Source organism: Carcharodon carcharias, chromosome 6 (assembly GCF_017639515.1).
Source record: "Carcharodon carcharias isolate sCarCar2 chromosome 6, sCarCar2.pri, whole genome shotgun sequence".
Classification (NCBI taxonomy): domain Eukaryota; kingdom Metazoa; phylum Chordata; class Chondrichthyes; order Lamniformes; family Lamnidae; genus Carcharodon; species Carcharodon carcharias.
This window is the reverse complement of record NC_054472.1, coordinates 53,591,829-53,613,840: the sequence shown is the minus strand read 5'-3', so window position 1 is coordinate 53,613,840 and position 22,012 is coordinate 53,591,829. Positions and strand designations below refer to the sequence as shown.

The following is a 22,012-nucleotide window of genomic DNA, read 5'->3' as shown; positions in this document are numbered from 1 at the left end:
AGCTCACAAGCTGTCCATTCTCTCTGGCCTTGCAGCCATCCAATTGTGCCCAGTGACTGTGTGCAGATCGCGCCCCTATTCTGCCCTCTAAAGTATGCACAGTGCGATAATGTATCTACAATGTCCAATCAAATGACAGTGTTCGTTGTCAAATGTCTGCTCTTGTTTTCATCCTTCATTATCAGGCTGCACTGGCTGACCAGGTGGCAAGTCTTGGTACCTGAAATCAAAAATTAAGAAAGAGAGTGTTGGGATGAGGGATGGGTGGGTAGATGGAAACCAAGAGGTGCAAGGGTAAAGCATCTGCTGCTGGTACTTCATACCACACTGCAGAATGGGAGCGAAGTGGAATTGGACAAGGTGCATGAAGCAGGAACAAACCATCATCCTGGATGGTTTCAGCGCCATCAGTTACAATGGCTTCAATAATTTTGTGCCAATAATTCAAAGCACCATCATCTCCAAGAGCATGCGACCATGCCTTTCTCCCAGAAATTCTTTGCTGCTCCCTCCAGTAATGCGTCTCCTTGTCCTGCAAGAGACAGGGAAGATTGTCAGTGAGTGTGTTGCAAATTGCTTCGGATACGTGACTGTCATAGCTGGAGGTATATGGAAACAGTGAGACATAGATGTGATGCTATGGTAAGCGTGTGAAGGTAAAGTGGAGCATATCAATGTTAGGCATGAGTTCTGATTGCTAGAAATTGCTGATGAGTGAGTGATGGGGGTGTGGTACATTGAGTAGTGTGTGAGGTTGGTAGTGCAGTGGATAGCAAATGCTATTTGAGATGCTTTGACTGACTTTGCCCACGAGTGTGAGGTCATTGAACATTTTCCTATACTGTAGCTATAATGAGTGGGCTTTGTAGGTGTGGATATATAATGTGAAGAGTGTATTATGGGCAGGCTGTATAGATGTGGAGGTATAATGGGCGGAGTGTATTATGGACAGGTTCTATAGATGTGGATGTATAATGGGCAGAGTATATATGGGTGGGATCGATAGATGTGGATGTATAATAGGCAGAGTATGCAATGGTCAGTTTCTTTTGGTGTGGGTATATAATGGGCTGAGTGTATGATGAGTGCGATCTATAGGGTGGGTGTACAATGCATTGAGTATATAATGGCTGGGCTTTATAGGTGTTTATGTGTATAGTGGATAGAGTCCTCAGTGCCAGACTGTTCATAGTATACTCCTATCCCTTTTGAAGTATATATCTGGAGGGCCTCCAGGTCTCCTACAGAAAGATGAGCTCTCTCCTCTTCTCCACCTCCATTTCTTAGGCCTCCTGCACTGTATTAGGGAACCTGGGAGCCGTCTCTCTGGCCTGCTGCCCCATTGCTCCTCTTTCTTCCTTCTGAGAATGTTTTCTACAAACAGTTCCAGCCACATGCAGCAGCCAGAATGCACCCCCACTTTAAGAAATACTGGATAGCTGTTACTCACGCTCACCTCACATCAACCTGGGCCGTTTACAGACCACACAGCCAGTCAGCAGTACATTTAGCATTGGGTTGATCACCTCATTCATGGAGATGAGCAGGTAACATTGTGTGCTGCCTGCATCGTCTCAATCAGGTACAAGTTGATAATGCATTATGATTCCCATGCCCGTAAACAGATGCAACTTTCAGCTACCTGGCCATTATACATAGTTCAGGTTATATGCCCCACATTCATAGAGCCCACCTGTTATATACTCCTTAGGTTATACACCCTGTTACAGAACCCATCCAATATCCACCCAGAATCTATAGTGATCGCACGTTATACGCTCCAACCATTAAACACCCCAGACCTACAGAGACCACCCATTATACACTTTGTCCAGTTTTCCTCTCCCTTTATGCCATCTGTATAACACCTATCTTACACAATCACCAGAACTACCCATCTTGTATGCCTATGTGCTGAGACATCAAAACAGGGCATTTCATGTCTTTTTTGTGATTCTTGGATAATTGCTTTCTTTCTCAACTCAGATGATATCTTTAAAAATACTGATGGGCTTTGATGACATAATTGTGGCCCTGACTGCTAATTTAATCCTGGGCCTTAATGGAGTAATGGTTGTGGCTTTCCCACCAGGTTAACTTAGGGGGAAGAGGAATCAGGGCCAGAAGGGACCCAGAGAGGTAAGTAATTTTTTTTTACTGCTTTTGACTTACCTTGAGGCTGGGAAGTGCAGGAGTGCTTTGCCAGGCCCCTCAAGGGAAATTTAGGCCTTCCTTAGCCTCCAGGTTTCTGCTCCCCTTTCACAGCTGGTCATGAGGGCCTCCTTAAACCCTTTCCCTGCAACTTAATTCCACACAGGGGAATGTTCCTTGGGTCCTGGTGACAGACTCCTGCCACCCAATGGCACTCATGCCTGCTAGCCAGCTGCTGCTTCCAGCCAATTTCAGCAGGGAAACTGAACAAGCGCACACCAATGAGACCAGGCTATTAAAATGAACCAGGCCTTTTACCAGCGACATGTGGGGAGGATGGGGGGGGGAGTGGGTGATGGGAGGGGGAGTTCCATTATCACAGCACCCACGCACCTGTGTTAAAAACAGGGCTTCAGAAATTACAGTACCCAAGGAGCCTAGACCCAACACCAACTCTTCAACTGGAACTCCCTGTTCTTTCCCCATATTCTTATGTATTTTTCTTTTTCAAATATGTACCTGTTTTCTTTTTAAATGTTGTTATGGTCTCTGCCTTAATCATGGAATTGTAGCATCTAGCAGCATAGTTGGAGGCCAATCATCTTATCACACCTGTGCCAGCTCTGACCATGTCCCTGCTCTTTCCCTATAGTCATGCATATTTTTTCTTTTGAAGTATAATATAATATAATTCCCTTTTTTTCCCTCATTTGTGGTAAAGCATTTTATGGTCTCATATCCCTATGTGTGCAAAAAATCTCTGCATTTCTGCCTTTGTTCTAGTGAAAGTGCTCAGCGTCTTCAGCTTTTCGCATTTTAAAATATAAGGTAAAGTTGTTGTTGTGTAAATACTGCACAAGCTTAGATCACTAGCGTCAGAGTTACAAAATATTTTGGCATCCGTCCGTCCCGGGAGACGGTGGACTGTGCCCACTTCTGGATTGAGCATCATCTGCTGTAGCTGTGGAGTCCGACTCATGAGTGGCAGTCCCTTCTGCAGCTGGCACAGAAGAATGGCGTTGGCCCAAAGTTGACTGATGTTTTATCCTTCCAGTGGGCTCTCTCGTCCTCTGCTTTTTCCACATCCTTCCTGACTGCTTGTCTCCAGATACTGCAGTCAGCAGCAAGGACTTCCCATGCATTGACTCCATCCCAGTCAACTTGGGATCTGGCTTGCAGATGCCCTTGTATTGCAGATGTATGCAACCCGTTGGCTCATGCCAATAGCAAGCTTGCCATAGAGCATGTCTTTGGGAATACAGCTCACATGACATAGCCAAAGGAGCCGCTGCTGACTCAAGAGGGCAAACATGCTGGAGATCCTTGCATGCTGGTGCACTTCCATATTCAGCACACTGACCTGCCAGGAGATGCTGAATATTCTGAGACAGCGGAGGTGGAAGCTACTTGGTTTGCAAGCCAAGTTTTTTTAAATTCATTTACAGGATGCAAGCTTCGCTGGCTAGGCCAACATTTATTGCCCATCCCTAATTGTCCTTGAGGAGGTGATGGTGAGCTTCCTTATTGAACTGCCGCAGTCCATGTGATGTAGGTACACCCACAGTGCTGTCAGGAAGGGAGTTCCAGGATTTTGAACCAGTGACAGTGAAGGAACGACGATATATTTCCAAGTCAGGATGGTGATTGGCTTGGAGGGGAACTTCCAGGTGGTGGTATTCCTATACCTCTGCTGCTCTTGTCCCTCTAAATAGTAGTGGGCATGGGTTTGGAAAGTGCTGCCTAAGGAGGCGTGGTGAGTTCCTGCAGTGCATCTTATAGATGGTGCACACTGTTGCTACTATGTGTTAGTAGTGGAGAGAGTGAATGTTTGTGGATGTGGTGCCAATCAAGCGGGCTGCTTTATCCTGGATGGTGTCAAGCTTTTTAAGTGTTGTTGGAGTTGCCTTCATCCAGGCAAGTGGAGGGTATTTCATCACGCTCCTGACTTATGCCTTGTTGATGATGGACTTTGGGGAGTCTGGAGGTGAATTACTTGCCACAGGATTCCTAGCCTCTGACCTGCTCTTGTAGCCACAGTATTTATATAGCTAGTCCAATTCAGTTCCTCATGTTCCACTATTTAAAGGAGGATGCTGAGAACACAAGCCTGATACACACAGAGTTTTGTACTTTCGGTTAGTTTACTGTTGGTCCACGCTCGCCATCTCAACTTTGACATGACAGCTATGGCCTTGTCAATCCTGCTGCTGATTTCAGCATCACAGGACAGTTTGCTGATGATTGTTGATCCAAGGTGTGTGAAGCTCCAGAGTGAGGTTGTCGATGTTGATGGGGAAGTTGGAGTCTTTATGTCCTGGCCTAACCTTGGTCTTCCTGACATTGATTATCAGTCCAAAATTCTTGGAGGCCTGGGAGAACTGATCTACAAGCTGCTGCAAGTGAGCTTCAGTATGACATGCAGCATGGTGTCATCAGCAAACAGCAATTCACAGACTGGAATTTTAGGCACTTTGCTCTTGGCACAAAGTCTTGCCAAGTTGAACAGCTTGCCATTGGCTCTGATATGCAGGTGGACACCATCATTTGAGTTACCATGAACATACAATAGCAACATTGAGAAGAATGTGCCAAAGAGAGTTTGCACTAGGATGCAGCCCTGCTGAACTCGAAATCTGACGTTGCTCCATTGTAACTGACAGAACTGCACATGTACTCGTAAAGGAGAAATAACATCCAAGAGAGCAGCCTATTTCCTATAGCAGTTTGAAGAGTCCATCTCTGTTAATGAGATCAGAGGCCTTGGTGAGGCCCATGAAGGCAATGTAGAATGGACTGCACTGTTCATGGGACTTCTCCTGTAACTGCTATGAGAAAATCATGTTGACTGTCAAACATCCAGCTCTGATGCCGCACTGAGAATGAGGATGGATACGTGACCCTAGGATCTGAAATCTGGCCAGGGGAATGTGAGTGAAGGCCTTCCCCATAGCACTTAATAAGGACCTTTTCAGTGATTGTTGCAGCCACTGTGATTCCTCTTGTTTTTGTACAAGATGACTATGTTTGCATCATACATGTCTTGAGGCACAAATCTTTCCTTCAAACAGAGACAAGAGAGTTCCCGGAGATGCTGCAGCAGTACCGATTTTCCACTTTTGATGATTTCAGGTGAAATGCCATCATTTCCTGGAGTTTTACCACTGGTGAGACGGTCAGTGGCCTTGTTGAGCTCAACTATGGTGAGCTTGATTTCCACCTCCTCTATAACAGGATAATTTGGAATGGCGCTGAGAGCTTCTTCAACGACAATGTTCTCCAATGCGTAGAGTAGGGATCACAGCATCTTACAACATAATTGGAGGCCTTTGGTTCTCTCATGCCTGTGCCAGCTCTTTGGAAGGACTGTATAATTATTCCCTGCTCTTTCCCCATAGCCATGCATTTTTTTCCTTTTCAAGTATATATCCAATTCACTTGTTTTCCCTCATTTGTGTAATGGTCTCAGCCTCTGTGTGCAAAAATCTTTGCATTTCTGCCTTTGCTCTTCTAGTGAAAATACTCAGTCTCTTCATCTTTTCACATTTTAAAAGATCACAAGCATCAGAGTTACAGAATTATACACACCAAAAATGATGCATCCACCCCATTCACTGTGGTCAGCAAGCCTCATCTATTATAGCACACAAGGAGGATATTCAACCTATTGTGCCTGTGCCTATTCTTGCCAGAACAATCCAAAACTAATGCCATTGCCCTGTTCTCTCCCCATATCCCTGTGTCTTCCTCTGCTTCAAATATTTATCCACTTCTCCCTTAAACGATGCAACATTTCTGACTCAGCCATGCCCTGTGCTAAAGCAGTCCATGCTGTAATAGCTCACTGTTACCTCGTTAGTTTCTCTTAACCTCTTTCCTAAATTTTAGAGATCATTTTAAATTGATGAGCCCTTATCTCTCAGCCCTCGACCAGAGAAAAGTCATTCCCAATTCACCCCATCAAAACCCTTCAAAATTTAAAGAAACCTTTATAAAATCTCCTCTTAGCCTCTGTGTTCCAGTGGAAACAGTCCCAGTATCTCTGGTCTTTCCTCGTAAATATAGTTTCCCATCCCTGACATTAACCTGGTGAATCAAAACTCGTAGAATGAGCCTGCTGAAGCCATAACAAAAACAGAATTACCTGGAAAAACTCAGCAGGTCTGGCAGCATCGGCGGAGAAGAAAAGAGTTGGCGTTTCGAGTCCTCATGACCCTTCGACAGAACTTGAGTTCGAGTCCAGGAAAGAGCTGAAATATAAGCTGGTTTAAGGTGTGTGTGTGGGGGGCGCTTCTCCGCCGATGCTGCCAGACCTGCTGAGTTTTTCCAGGTAATTCTGTTTTTGTTTTGGATTTCCAGCATCCGCAGTTTTTTTGTTTTTATCTGCTGAAGCCATGTTGGCTCTCTGCAAGAGCAATTTAGCTAGTTCCAATAACCAATCCTCTATCCAAGCTAGTATATCGCCCCAACTCCATGAGCCCTTATTTTGCTTATTAACTTTTTGTGTGATACTTTCTTGAATGCCTTTTGGAAATCCAGGTATACTACTGGTTCACCTTGATCTACCCTACTAGTTACATCCTCAAAAAATTCTAATAAATTTGTCAAACAGGATTACTCTTTAGTAAAACCGCGGGCAGAATACCACTGTTGGCATGCAGGGGTGGACCTGACACGCCGACGCGTAAAATGACACGCGTCATCGCGCTTCATTTCGATATTTCGTTTGGTGGGTGCGCGCCGGACATGGCTGCGCACCAGCCGAACAATCAATAGCCTATTAAGGCCATTAAAAAAGCAATTAAAATGGTTAACAACACTGCCCGTCCAACCTTAAGGTTGGTGGGCAGGCGAAGAGCCCAAGCAGCCATCGCGTTTTTCAGGAAACCTCATCACGGGTGGGATGAGGTTTCCTGAAGGTTTTATAAAGTAATTAATTAAGCTTTGCAAAATTCACAACCATGTCCCAGCTTATGTGACACTGTCACATGATGGGACATGTTTAAATCATTTTTTATTTCCTTTATTAAAAACTTTTATTATGTACTTAATCTCCACGAGGCAGCTCCGTGCCTGAGGGCCCCAATTCTCCCTCCTCCCCCTGCACGCACAGATAGTGCTGAGCGCTACGGAACACATATTACGCTGGGTGGGCCTTAATTGGCCCGCCCACATAAAATGGTGGCGTGCAGCCAATCACAGGCAGCAATTGGCTCTGTGCCCGCCCCCGCCTGCTCCCGCTCAGTCCACCCAACATACATAAGATTCAGCCCCATGGTGACTTGTCCTAATCATACTATGCTTTACTGAGTGCATTGTTAAGATTTCTTATTAATAGATTCCAGCATATTCCCAACAACTGATGTTAGGCTAACTTGCCTGTATTTCACTGCTTTCTCACTCCCTTCTTTCTTGAAAAGCAATGTAACATTTGCCAACTTCCAATCTGGTGGGACTGTTTTTGAATCCGAGGAATTTTGGAAAATCATCCATTATCTCTATAGTTGCTGGGCTTATCCTTTCATGTTTTTTTGAACAAGGATGTAACATTTGCTATTTTCCAATTCTCTGGCACCACCCATGTGTCTAGGGAGGACTGGAAAGTTATGGCCAGTACCTTCTGGTACAGACAGAGAAGAGATGTTAGATAATTTCTCCCTTTTTCCCACCTTTCGACTGACCGCAACAAGATGTATTTTAGGGAAGAAGTGTTTTAACCCCTTGAGTCCTGTGAATTTTAAGAAAATAAACAAAACAGGCTTTCCAGTAAGTTTAAATCAAAAGAAAGTATAAATGTCTATTTGCACAACACCCAGAACATAATTATAACAAGTAACCACTCCTCATTCTGACACACACACACACACACACACACACACACACACACACACACACACACACACACACACACGAGAAGATGGTTTCTAAAGATGTACAACACATTTGGATTACTTTAAGTCCCAAAGGCCAATATTATTTCTTTTCTCCAAAAAGCTCATTGGAAGCGTTAACAGGCCTGAAAATTCTTTTTTCAGTTCACTGAAGGAACAATGGAGGTTGAAGATCTCTGGTGATGAATTCACAATGGTACTCCAAGTGTTAGCAAGTTTCTACCCTTTCGAAACAAAGTTGTGGTCAAGCCTTTGTAGTGAAAGATATATATAATCTTCTAGATATAAGAAAAGCTCCACTTCTCTGCCCAAGGTGATTTCTTCTAGACAGGGTCCTTCCTTTTTGCTGTGTGAGCTGCTTTCCCTCTTAGGTTCTTGTCCCAGACTGCCTTGCCTTGGCCTGTCCTTAGCATAATAAGATCTCTACTTTTTCAAACCAGTTTCAGTCATGTGAACACAGAATCAGTCAGCGGAATTTTACACCAGTGGAAATTTATAGTCCCACTGAAGTCCATAAACTTTTGAATGGTTTTCCACATTTTATGGCCCTGCCCCCACTGCAACAGGCCATAAAATTCCGCCCAGTGCTTCCATAATCCACACAATATGGTTTGATGTCATACCGTTGTCACACAATAGGAGATGAATGTTGGCTATTTGCACCCTCTTGTGATAAGGTGGTTTCCTTTACACACACACACACACACACACACACACACACACACACACACACACACACACACACACACACGAGAAGATGGTTTCTAAAGATGTAAAACACACTTGGATTACTTTAAGTCCCAAAGGCCAATATTATTTCTTTTCTCCAAAAAGCTCATTGTGCGCTTTCAAGTTTGCAGATGCCAAGTCTAGGGCGACCATTGTATTTGAACAATGTCCAGACAACAGGAGTTGCTAATTCCACAAGTGATCTTTCGCATCCTGATGACTCCTCAATATAAAGTCCCCCACAAGGACATTTACATTTTAATAACTTTCCAGAGGTATGTCCAGACATGAGTTAATCCTTGTCTGTATAGAAACTACAAAAAGGTCACCTGACTCCCCCACGGAATCCAATTTGTCAAGGTAAATTATCCATATTCCATACTGTATTTACAAAGTAAAATATCCATCTTCCTAATAAGTTTTACAGGCATATGATGCGGCCATAGCATTCCATAATTCCCACTCTTATTTCCTTCAGTATCCTCGGATGCATTCCACCCGGTCCTGCTGACTTATCAACTTTAACTACAGCTAGCTTATCCAATACCTCCTCTTTTTCAAATGTTAGCCCATCGAGTGTCTCAACTATCTTCTCTTACACAATGCCCACCCCTAATTGTGAATTCCACCAGGCTGTCTGTCCTCTTCAAGTCTATCCCAAAACTCCTGACAGTTCACAATACTTCTGCTTTGTGATCCGGGGAGGAGCATGTAAACTTTAGCCATATCGAAGAGCGACTCATGAATCTGCTCTTGTCCTCACAGGAGAAAAGGAAGCACAATGCGATCAAACAAAACCATACTGGTGGTGGTGTCCTGAATCTGGCTGTGCTGATGCCAATGGAGGGGGATATTTTAGAGTTGGCCTGTGAGCATGGGGTGAGATCTACTGGTCGAGGAGAGGCAGGTATTTCGGAGGAGGCTAAGAGTGAAGGGGACACATTTTTGGTGGGGGGAGGGATGCTCAGAGGCGGAGGGCAATGGATCAAGTAATCCAAGGTTATTCCCACTCTTCCTGCATGTTCTTGCATTAGTAAATGTTTGAATACCCATTCTGCAATGCCCATTTGCAGAATGCAGCAGCTACTTACTATGCTTCTTTAATGCTCATGCATACTCACTACTGTTTTTCATCCATCAGACGGATCATCAGCCAGTCCAGTAGAGGATCCGAATGGTCCACCATTAATCTCAGAGGAGGAGGAAGGACCCTCAGATGCTGTAGCGTCACATCCTTGCTCTGCACCTCGCAAGACCTCAGATACTCACAGCTCGTTGGTTGACTGCATCAGTATAGATGATTGTACATACTGGGCAAATCATGTTACATTTGCCTGAGGAGCTGTCGGAGACGGAGAGTTCCCAGGCCTCTGACAGTTGGAAGAGTAGTGGAGACCAGGAAGATGCTGAGACCCAGGCAGATGATGAACCTCTGGAGTCGTCCACTAGGTGGCAAATGCTGGATGTCCAGCAGGATGTATGTAAAGATCTTGCAGAGCTCTCAAAGTGTTTGCGTGCCCTGGTACGCACAATGGAGGAGTCCATGTGGAGTATGAGCACTGCAGTCACCCTCAACTCTAAACCTATGGCATCTTCCATCGAGAGATCAGCAGCTCTCATGGAGAGCCAGCTCCAGGAGCTCAATCAAAAGTTTCTGGGGTTGCGTTCAGACCTGTAAGTCCACACACAGGCAGTGACCTCAGCAGGGCATTGCCAGTGTGAGTGACGGGTGAAGTACCTGGTGTCTCTTAGTTCTCGTCTATCTATTATGAGAAGGGAGGTACAAGCAAACCTCATGTTGGTGGATAAGCGGCAGCTCTCTGTATCTGGGGTCTCCTCTCAGGGCACTCCTGATGATGACAGCAACTTCTCCGCCCCTCTGCCAGTGACTGTATCATCTGAAAATACTGCGATGACTGCGGGGTGTCCTGCCACTGTGCAGGACTCTCCCACCCAGTTGGGGCCCTCACAGCCTCCGGCAATCAGAGGACAACTGCCAAGGTCATCCATGCCAATGGGGCATCTGAGTCATCAGCCTGCCTTCAATGCAGCTGCCAGGGATGGTGGAGCGCCAAGACGAAGCACTCGTAAATGGTTTAAGAAATCACTGTAAACACAGAAGGGCAATCACGGGTGAAATCTTTATTTATGTGACTTGTGTATTGTTATTCCACATCACTTTATTAAAATCTCACTTCATATCACATGTCCTTGTGCTATGAGTGTCATTAAGATAGGATGCCTGCAACTCAAACCAAAAAAGTAATTAAACAAGATAGCTTTCTTCAAGAGGGAGGCACAGGAGAAAGAGGATGCCAGGAGTGGTTCATGATCCCAGAGTGATAATGTAACTGCAGATTTTCAAGAATATGAAATGTTGACTTTGGGAGCTTACTGGAAGCTCCTTTGAATAAGAGCTCCCCTGGTCTCCCTGGCTCCCAAAAGCTTCTGCCTTGCTGGGTCCTCAGCATGGGCCTGTGGCTGTGCAGGTTTTTCCTCAGAGTCTGTGTTGCAGCTGTCCTCAGACACTAGCAGCTGTACATCACAGTCTTCCTCCTCCATCAGATCTCTCCAAGAGACAGCCATATTGTGCAGGGCACAGCTCTCAACAACAATGAACGACATGCAATCTGGTGCATATTGAAGACATCCTCCAACCTGCTCCAGGCAGCAGAACCTCATTGTGAGGAGGACGATTGTCTTCTTGATTATGGCCGTCATGGAGGCATAGCTTCTGTTGTACCTCTCTTCAGTGGCCACTTGTGGATGCCTTATTGGTGTCATCAGCCACCTTGTCAGAGGGTACTCTTTATCCTCCACCAGCCACACATCCGAGCGTATGGGGGGATGAAAAGCCTTGGAAACTGTAAGTGCTAGAGAATATACGAGTCATGGCAACCCCCAGGATACTTTGTACAAATCTGGAAGATCTGCTGCTTGTGATGGCACACTAGCTATACGTTGAGTGAGTGGAAGCCTTTACGATTCACAAATTAAACTAATTGCATCCTGAATCTTTGGGAAGCCTGTAATTGCTGCAAAGCCTTTTGCACACTTTGCTTGGCTTTCCTCAACTGTTCTGAAATATATAAATGTATTCACCCATCTGAAGAGTGTGTCCATGAAAAGCTTTATGTAGCTGTGTGCTACAGATTGTGATACACTGAAGAGGCCTCCTACAGGACCCTGGAAGGAACTTGAAGCATAAAAATTGAGGATCACAGTCACTTTCAGTGCCACAGGCATTGAGTGCCCACCTACACAGTTGGATGCGATCTCAGGCCCAATCCTCTCACAGATGGATGTCACCCTCTCACTTGAGAGGCGGATCTTTCTTCTGCATTGCACCTCAGTCATGTCCAGATAGCCGGACCTAACTCTGCATACTCTTCCAGCAGGCTCCTTCTGTCTTGCAAGCCTTGCTAGCCTTCAGCCACTTCAGGGTATGCTGCTTGGCTTTGTGGGCAAACACACTGATGATCTCTCTGGGAGGTTGGCCTCCTCTCCCTTCTTTCTCTCTCCCCCTTATCTAAAGAAGAGCCCCACCTGACATGACAATCCCCATTTTTAAGCTTTTGGATGACTGAGATGCAGACTTAATGATACGATGGCCAGCCTGTAAATGCCTCTTTAAGGACAGAAGCCTCCTTACGTCCAGAAAATATGAGCTATTTGGTTCACAGAACAATCAAGAGAGTCCAGACCTACGCAAGAATTGATTACTCCTACCTCCACACTCTTTGCTCCATCCCCAGCCTTATAACCCACCCTGGATTGAGAAAGTGCAAATTGTGCATTCTCTGCCTGCCCGTTCAGCCCAGGTGTCAACCGTAAAAATGCATGGGCCTCTTAAAATTGTATTGCCTTTTTAATTACCTGAATTGGCCTTTAACTGACGTTGGGCAGGCTGCTGACATTTGGGCACGCTCGCCCAATGAAATATCGCAATGCAGCATGATGATGTCAGGAACCCCTCCCGACAGTCATCACGCTCTATTCCACAGCACCTTGGGAGTGCCTTGCACCCACACCCACATCATAAAATTCAGGCCATTGTTTCTAAAAGCTTTCTCACCACCAAAATTAAACTGACTGGCCTGTAATTGCTGCGTCCTTTATTGAACAGGGGTGTAATTTTTGCAATTCTCCAGTCATCTGGCATCAGCCTCATATCTGGCTACCTCTAGCTTTAGTATCTTTTTCTATAATGGGATATCCAAAACTGCATGCAATTATCTGTAAACTAACCAATGTTTGGTACAAACCCATCAGTATCTCTTTATTCTTGTGTTCTACATCTCAAACCCAAAATGTTAACTGCAGTTTAGTTAGAAACAAAAGTCTTTGTGTAATAAAATTGTTTGATAAGTATTAAATGTACATGAAAAATCAGACAGTTGTGAATCAAAAATTCCTCCTCATTCTTCTTGAGACAGTGCTCATTTATGTCTCTTGTTTTGAAGCAACCTTTCAATTTAACTCTCTCAAAACCTTTCACGATTTTGAAAGCCTTGATTAGATCCCTCTGCTTAAACTTTACCTTCGCCTGCAGAATTTCACATTGGATGTGCGACTGGGTGGCACTCGCATCCCTCACTGACCTTGCCTCAGCTCCTGACCCTATCAGGACCTGTCTGGTGGATTTCCCAGGGTCACCTGGAAATTTCTCCATTTATGCTTCAGGATTATAACAGGCTCTACTGAAAGAATGCCCACTCATGTACTCCAGAGTGCAATTGCCATGGACAGAAACACTACAGGTCGAAATTCTGTGCAAACCTCCGTGCTTTCCTCACCACACCACTGCCCACCTCCCCCACCCTACCCCCTCTCTTGCTTGAATTAAAGTGAATTGTACTCCTCCAACTTGCAGTATTTTGGGGCTCACTTGTATAGAGTTAATGCATTTTCAAGTTTACAGCAACAACAATCTACACTTACATAGAGCCTTTAAGACAGTGAATTGCCCCACTTCATGCAGGTCTGGATGATATTACAGAGACAGGGAGGGGCAATATCACGGAGCAATTAGAACACAAGGATGAGAATTTTAAAATCAAGGCATTGGTGAACTGGGAGTTAATGTGGGTCAGCAAGCCCAGGGGCGATGAATGAACAGGACTTGGTGTGAGTTAGCGTACCGGCAGGAGAGTTTACTTTAGATTTCACAGAGAGAGCCAATCTCTATGTTCTGTCTAGCAGTGACTACCACAGAACCACAGTATCTCAACCCTATTACTGCATTTAGAGAGCTAAATTATGAAGACAGCTTGCATAAACTTGTATTCCCTTGAGTATAGAAGATTATAGACTGTTCTATTTGAGGTGGGTTAAGGTGATTAAAATATATAAGAGCAGATATAAACTATTCCCTCTGGTGGGGAGTCCAGAGTAAGGAGGCAAAACAAACTTAGAGCTAGGCTACTCAGGCGTGATTCATGAAGCACTTCATCATACAGAGTGTATTGGAAATCTGGAACTCTGCCCCTCAAAAAAGCAATTGAGGCTGGATCAATTGAAAATTTCAGAACTGAGATTAATAAATATTTGTTAGGCAAGTGTATTAAGGGATATAGAACCAAAGCAGATAAAAGAGTTAAAAGTACAGATGTGCTATGATCTAATTAAATGGCAGAGAAGGTTTGAAGGGCTGATTAACCTATTCCGGTTCCTATATCCCAATGCTTTAAATGCCAACCTGTTGAATGAAGAAGCTGAACATAGCAATTTTGATTTGTGTGTATTTCTGGTCCCAAATCCCTAGAGATTCCTAAAATAAACCACCGACTTTCTGAAACAAACAATTAAATCCTAGGACAAGAGATTAAAGCAGAAATGATGCACAGGGCACCTGAGAGAAATTGTTTTCTCTAATATTCTCAATGAAATGTATAAAACTTAATTTGACATGCATTTTAAAGATAGAAAGTGGGGATTCTAGTATCAGAAAATCATTTCATATAAAGCCAAAAGTTAAAATGGAAAATCCTCTTCCCACAGTGTTGTCTTTTTTTAAGATGCAAGGACTAAATCCTGTATGACACAGTCAATTTTGTCAAGTGGGGCTCCTGATTTGGAACCTCATTAAATATGAACACTGGTCGCTGAATAAGTTCTGTTGTATTATAGGCCCATCTTTGACCATGTTCCATTGTTATATACTGAAGACTTGACCAAATAACCCAGGTTAACACTTCACTTCAGTGCTGTACTGAGGGAATGCTACACTTTCAGATAAGACATGGAACTGAAGCCCTGTCTATCCTGTCAGGTGGCCATTAAAGACCCCATAGCACTATTTGAAGAAGAACAGGACATTCTCCTGGTGTCCTAACGAATATTTATCTGTCAACCTACACCTAAAACAGATTATCTAGTCATCTATCTCATTGCTGTTTGTGGGGTTTTGCAGTGCGCAAATTGGCTGCACTATTTCCTGCATTAAACAATGTCCACACTTAAGAAAAATGCTTAATAGGTGAAAAGTACTTTGGGATGTCCCGAGGTTGTGATAGGTGCCATATTAATGCAGCTTTATGCCTAACAAGGCTCAGCAGTGGAAACAAAGCTGCTCAAATTTACCTTCATGAGTCTGATATATAGTACACTCAAGAACAAAGGAAGTATTTTTGACATAGATCAAGAGATGTTCTCAATAAGTATCCACAGTAATGTCCTTTCCCTCAATTACAACTGTGCAAGTCTAAATTAAATTAAATGTTAATTTCATTTAGTAATTCACTTGCTTGTGGATACATTTGGAAAGCGCTGTTTGCATTGATGAACTTTCCATTGGATCAATCTGAGCAAATTGCTACCAGAAGTGGCCAAATGACAGGGACCTGGACCTTCTGGAGTTTGGAGACACCTTGATAGATCTGCTGGGGAACTCTGTTTACATCCATCGCATGATGAATAAAACAATTGTGTCCAGTTTTTTGTTGAAATTGTTGATAAAATATATCTGAAACATTGCATGAGAGAAAACAAAACATGTTCAACATTTGCAGGGGTGAATTGCTTTTGTCCATTAAATCCAAGTGCAGGAGCAAAAGGAGAATGTTCCTGGGGCTCAAACATAAACTAATTTTAATGAAAACCCGCACTCTGATTTTAATTACAATTATTATGTTGATCTCCCTCAATTATGTTTACATTTTAAACAGGCAGTGGTTCCTCCATATAACAAACCTCTGCCCATTGCATCAAAGCTTTCTCCAGTGCAGCTGTATTCCAGCCAGTAAAGTATCATGCAAAGCAAAAAAATCGACTCAGGATTAAAAAGGTCCATTTTTCCAGACCCTACCAGTTTGTAAGCTGGTAATAGAATTAAATTTGGTCATTTTTTGAACTTCCACATTGGTTTTTAAAATAATTTTTAAAAATTAAATAGTGCTGATTTTCGACCTATAATAGAAAAGCTTCTCTCCCACTCTTACTACTATATTAATATAATTAATTTATTTTAAAGCTTCATAAGTATTCCACCTTCCTGAGTCCATATTATTTTAATTTTGACAACACAAAACCTTTTAGAGAATGATTAAGTCACCTTATGGGGGTGACTAAATCAATAATTTAAAAGCAGAGCCTACATGAGTGACATCCTGTTGTATTGTTGAAGAGACAGAGTTGGTCAAATAGCTGCTGCCTCTGTTACATCTCGTATGTCTGGCCATGCGGGGGCGCTGCTGTGTGACTACAGTCTCCCTCCTTCTGCTCCTGAGTGCTGCCAGTCCGCTGTCTGAAGGGTCAATTGGACGGTTGTCCCATTGATCTTAGCAGACTCCATCCCATTTTCCACCAAAGCGGGTAATTTGAAGCAAAGTGGGTTTTTTTTTTTGCATGTTTTCCCTCCAAATAAAATAAGACAGAGTGCCATTTGTTGTGTGACTAACACTTTCTGTGAATAATGTAGACACAATGTTAACTGGAAGAATTGCCTAAATGCTTATGTTTATTCTACTTTCGGAGTAAGAATTTTGATAATTGTTGTAGAGATATTAAGCAGATGTAAATTATATGTGAATTGATGAAATTATACGTTTAAGATTAACTCTTACGAGCAAATGGTCTTGTATAACGTCGCAGGGCCAGTTCTAAGTGTGTCTCTGCCGGTTAATTAATCAGTAGGATCCCACCCTGGCAGAGCATCAGAGTAAGACTCTTCTTTCTCAACTTTCCTCAGACACACCATCCTGAGAAGCCACTTTTTCCTACCACAGGATACCCAAGAGAGCTCTATAGCTAGCAGTCTGACAGCCAAACTGAACCCTGGCCTTTTGTATCCTGCCAGGTTCGAAAAGCTGGACATCACCCCTAAAAGTGCCCAGAAGATTAAGCCCGTTCTTGAGCGGTGGATGGCTGAGGCTGAGGCCCGCCACCGAGCAGGAATGCAGAATCTAACTGAATTTATCGGCAGTGAACCCTCCAAAAAGCGCAAGCGGCGGACGTCTTTCACCCCTCAGGCCCTGGAGATCTTAAATGCCCACTTTGAAAAGAATACACACCCATCAGGGCAGGAAATGACGGAAATTGCCGAGAAACTGAACTACGATCGGGAGGTGGTTAGAGTTTGGTTCTGCAACAAGAGACAAGCGCTGAAAAACACAATTAAACGCTTAAAACAATCCGAGTCCTCGACAGGGCTGGCCATGGAACCACTCACAGACTCTTTCGAAGAAGCCTCCTAAAAACAAAAAGGTCCACCAATAAGTCGTGAAGCAAACGTCTTTGGAAAAGTCCTTGCGCATCTCCTGCGAGGAAAAGACTGCAAATTGCTGTGTTGACACATTTCCAGACTGTCCATTTACTATTGAGAAAAGCAACACGACACATTATTGTGCGGTAGAATTAGTTTTAACAAATAAAAAAAACAGTCGTTCAGCAGACTGAAACTGAACCAAATAGACACTTCATGTACTGTAAAATATTTGACTGAAAAAACACCTTCCATGAGTTACAGAGAGCTCTGTATTTCACACAAGAACAACATCTGAAGTAGTGCCTGTCATTGTCAGGTACCAAGTGCTGCATTAATATTAATTTGTTAACCAAAGTCAGAAGCAAAGCACCAGAATCAAGTTAATAGCCTACTGTTTTTGAGTGTATATTGTGTTAAAGTTTTTACATTTGTAATTACTAAAATTGGATGAATTACTTTTTTTCCCTTTCACAGGTTGTGTCCGTTTGTCGTGTTGGGGTAACACAACTGTAGAAGCCATTAATTACAAGGTTGTCATTTTGTCTTCTGTGCTATTGTAAGACCAGAAATGTTCATATGCCAACAATTTCTATGTAATTTGGCAGTTGCCAGTGTTTCTATGTGATGGGTTTTAAATTGCACTGTATTTTAGTAGTGCAAAACAAAAGGGAATTGTGCACATCGCCAGTAATGTGATGTTGGTTGTCCCTTCTTTACAAAAATGGGCCATGAGTGTGAAGCGGTTCTATTTAGCAGTCTTGTATCACAACCTCAGTTGTTTGTGTAATTGCAACATCAATGTGAATTTTGTGTGCAAAGCAATTTTTTTTCCAAAGCCTGTTAGCCAAAGAATTTCAATAGCATATGGTTAAGTGCAAAATGACAAAGGTTAAATGAGAAATTAGGACTGGGTCATGACCACATCAAGGGCTGCTTCTATTGTCAGACATATTTATTCAGATGAAATATTAGAAGCACAGAGTTACAGTAACTGGTAATCCAATTTATTTTACAGCTCGTGTTTATCTTACTGAACTTTAGATTGTTGAACATTTATCAGTTTGCCAGATCCAAAATGGAAGCACATAGATGCACTCACACAGCCACATGCATATACAAACACATGCATGCAAACATGCGCACACACTAATATGCATGCGCACACACAGACATACAGACACACACAGGTACACATGCATACTCTTTAATTACAAATGTAGTATTTCTTTTGTTGGCCAGAATAACTGACTCAACTATGCCAAAAAAAGACATTACCTAAAAATTATGTTACTTGGTTAATTTAGCAACAGTTTAGGCATACAAAGTGCCTAAACCATGAGATACTTTAACTATGTCTAAGGAACATTGGTTCTCACAGTGCTCAGTATTTATGACCAAAGTTAGTTTATAGAAAAGAGCATTGAGAATGAATTCCAAGTTTTTATCTTCCGGTAGCATGGGGCCTTGTGTTCATCAGATGATTTAATAACTCGTCTGCAGTATATTTTTCTTTTGGCACAATGGATCTCCACCAGCATTAAATGTCAAAGACACAAATGAAAAGTGATTATTTCACATTGCATTATTCAGTTGTTATTTACTGAACTTTGCAAATTATATTTAGGTCAAAATTTGACAGTTTTAGCTTTCATGTGGAGAATGAAGTTGTCATGTGAATATTGATAGCATCAAACAGGGCAAACCAATTGTTATGACAAATAGGTATACAGATATTATGGAAATAATGATTCTTAATCAAATTTTCCTAGCACTGACTAGTTTTTTTCTCTACATGTATTTCATCCTAACCTAAGAAAAGAAACAATCAGTAGTGCACATCCAAAATGGATAAACAGAATCTTTTGCTGAAATTGTGACCCACGCAATGCATGGTTTTGAATCTGAAAAGTGCATTATTGAGTAGGTAACTGTTACTTCTGCTTGCATAGTGTGCATCCTCTTTAATTCAAGATCAAATAAGATGATTTAAAGAAAACCAGTGATTTTTCCCACATTGAGCAGATTTTTTTCTCAGTTGGATTGGCACAAGCATAACTGATAAACTTAACTGTATAGCCTTTGTCTGTTGAGCAGTCTTGACAACTATATGCATTGAAGGGGACTCATTGGTTTGACCATGACTCAAAGCAACACAATATGTACTTCGCAGAGGGTGCAAAACAGTTACGTAGAAGTTATTTGCAGATGGTACAGATGCCAAGCCAGGGGAGAGCAAGTCAGGAGGGATGATTGAATTCTTGATAAAAGTGATAGGCTTTGAGAATGTCTTTAAAGGTGGAATAATTCAGGGAGGGAGTTCCAGACAGTAAGGCCAAGATGGCTGAGGCTCTGAATGACATTTGTCACATAGGAACCAAACACTTTATCTGGTAAATTATTGTTCATCCCAAAAATGTCCAACTGGTGAAAAGAGTTGGGCAATAATGAAATAACGTGCATCAAATAGTGAACATAATAATAAGATTGTTGTAGAGGACACAACAGTTGGGAAAGTAGCATCCCTGAGGCCAAGTGATTTAACTGCAGTCTGTTAGAAGGTACATGTCCTTTCAAAGGAGCCACCGCCCAACATAATGGAGGAGAAAAAAAATCACAAAGAGATGACTAAAAAGAAATTATAATTTTATCTGGACATTTAGCTCACTGCCACCTTGAAGGTTTTATTAAACACAAGCTCCTCAAGGCCTAATGGTCAATGGTGTCATTACTGATAAGGCACACCCTTCAGGGTGTTATTGCAGAACTGTATCGTACAGCAGTCTGATCATGACAATGTGACTGGTACGATCTTTGTAGGACTGGATTGCTTACCTGGTGGTAAGTCCTTGATTAGATTTACCAGTTGAATTATAGAAAGATGTTTTTCAATGATGTAGCAGTACAATCCAAGACATACTGTACAACCATTTGTAAAGAGAAGTAAACCAATATTACAAAGAACACCACTGGCCATCAAGAGAGACTTTGCAGTTCGGATAGCTGCTGTTTACATTCATTGTGCGTCTTACCTTAATTCCATATTTATTTTCCTTTTCTTCAGTAACTCGTGTATGTCTGTCCCCTTCAGCATCTTTGTTTAAGTATAGCTGCAAGCTAAGAGATTCTGAAGAATCTAATATTTGAAAAGGTTTAACTCATTTGACTCATTTCCACCACATTAATGGAAATGAGGCATACTGAATGGAACTGGGGAAGATAAGTAGAGGCTTAATGTAACTCAAGCTGTAACCAAATATAGAATCAAAATGCCTTTGCTCATCTTATCAATGCTGGACCAAAGCTCAGAGTAAATGGGTATAGGTATATGCACATTGTATAGATGTGGCTCGATATTACAGACAATCTCACAATATTAAACTGTTACTTTTTAAATCTCTTTATAAATGCTTTACCTCAACACTCTACTTCTAGAACCCTAAATTACAACATTCAAAACTACTAATTTCCTTATTAGACTTTGATCAATTGAGTAAAATATGTTTGGGTTGAAGTTTGCATTGTTCTCAGCTGAATGTGAAAGTCATGTGTTTGCTTGTTTATAAATTAAGAAAGCTCTATGTGTAGCACAGTGTCCATTAATTCATTTGCAAATGAACATTTTGCTAAAAGCTATACAATTGTTGCCAGGGTCATTTAAATAAATTGCTGCAGAGAGTTTGGGTGTGAAACACACCACTGTTACACTGACAGTAAGAAGATTATCCTGTTGGAGCTTCAATGGAATGGAGGTTAAAAACTGGAGCCAGAGACCAAATTCACCAGGTCAAGATCCTTACTGCTCAGACACTTAAACCAAAGCTGACTTACCTGCACAGGTTGCTTACCTTTTATAGACTGAAAATACTGTACTTTATCTACAGCAATATCTGTATGGTCAGTTAAGCTGCACTTTGTGTATTTCTAAACAGCTTCAGATCTGTCACTTTTACTTTGTATCATAAAAAAATAAACAAAACATTTGAAATGATTTTTAAAAAAATGATTATTTCATGGATACATTAGTTTTGCTGTTAGTGCAATTTTACATCAATTCCTCCAGAGCGTAGAAGGCGTCTTCAGAGCGGCTGCAGGGGAAATGGCGTGACCCATGTAAGTATGATCTTTCGGTCCTCGTGTGACGGCTTCTAGATTAATAAACAATTATTGACTTTATGAGGGGGTGGAATTCTGTCCAACAGACTAACACTATCACATTAACACCATATAGTGCGACACTATATTAGACAATTTATTTAATTTTTTATCTGTTTGTCCTTTTATTACTGCCTTTTAGCAAGAGAGTAGTATTTATAATATCAAGTAACAGTTTAGGGAGAGAAATTATTTGTGCTGATTATATTTTCTGTCGTCTTAAGAATGAACAAACAGAAAGAAAGAAGTTGCATTTATAAAGTACTTTTCATAACTTCAGAATATTCCAAAGCGCTTTACAGCTCGTGAAATGCTTTTGAAGCGTAGTCGCTGTTATAATGTAGGGGAACATGACAGGAACTTTTGCACAGCAAGGTCACATGAGCAG

General features: G+C 42.2%; 1 protein-coding gene across 1 annotated transcript in view; it reads left to right on the top strand.

Annotated features, from left to right (window-relative positions):
• Window positions 1-21,460, top strand: part of pou6f2 (POU class 6 homeobox 2) — a 1,008,671-nt gene extending 987,211 nt beyond the window's left edge. Inside the window, exon 21 of the mRNA XM_041189250.1 lies at window positions 16,957-21,460. Within this exon, the coding sequence (XP_041045184.1) occupies window positions 16,957-17,461 (505 nt within the window). The 3' untranslated portion in view covers window positions 17,462-21,460. The remainder of the gene's footprint in view (window positions 1-16,956) is intronic.
• The last annotated feature ends 552 nt before the right edge of the window (window positions 21,461-22,012 follow it).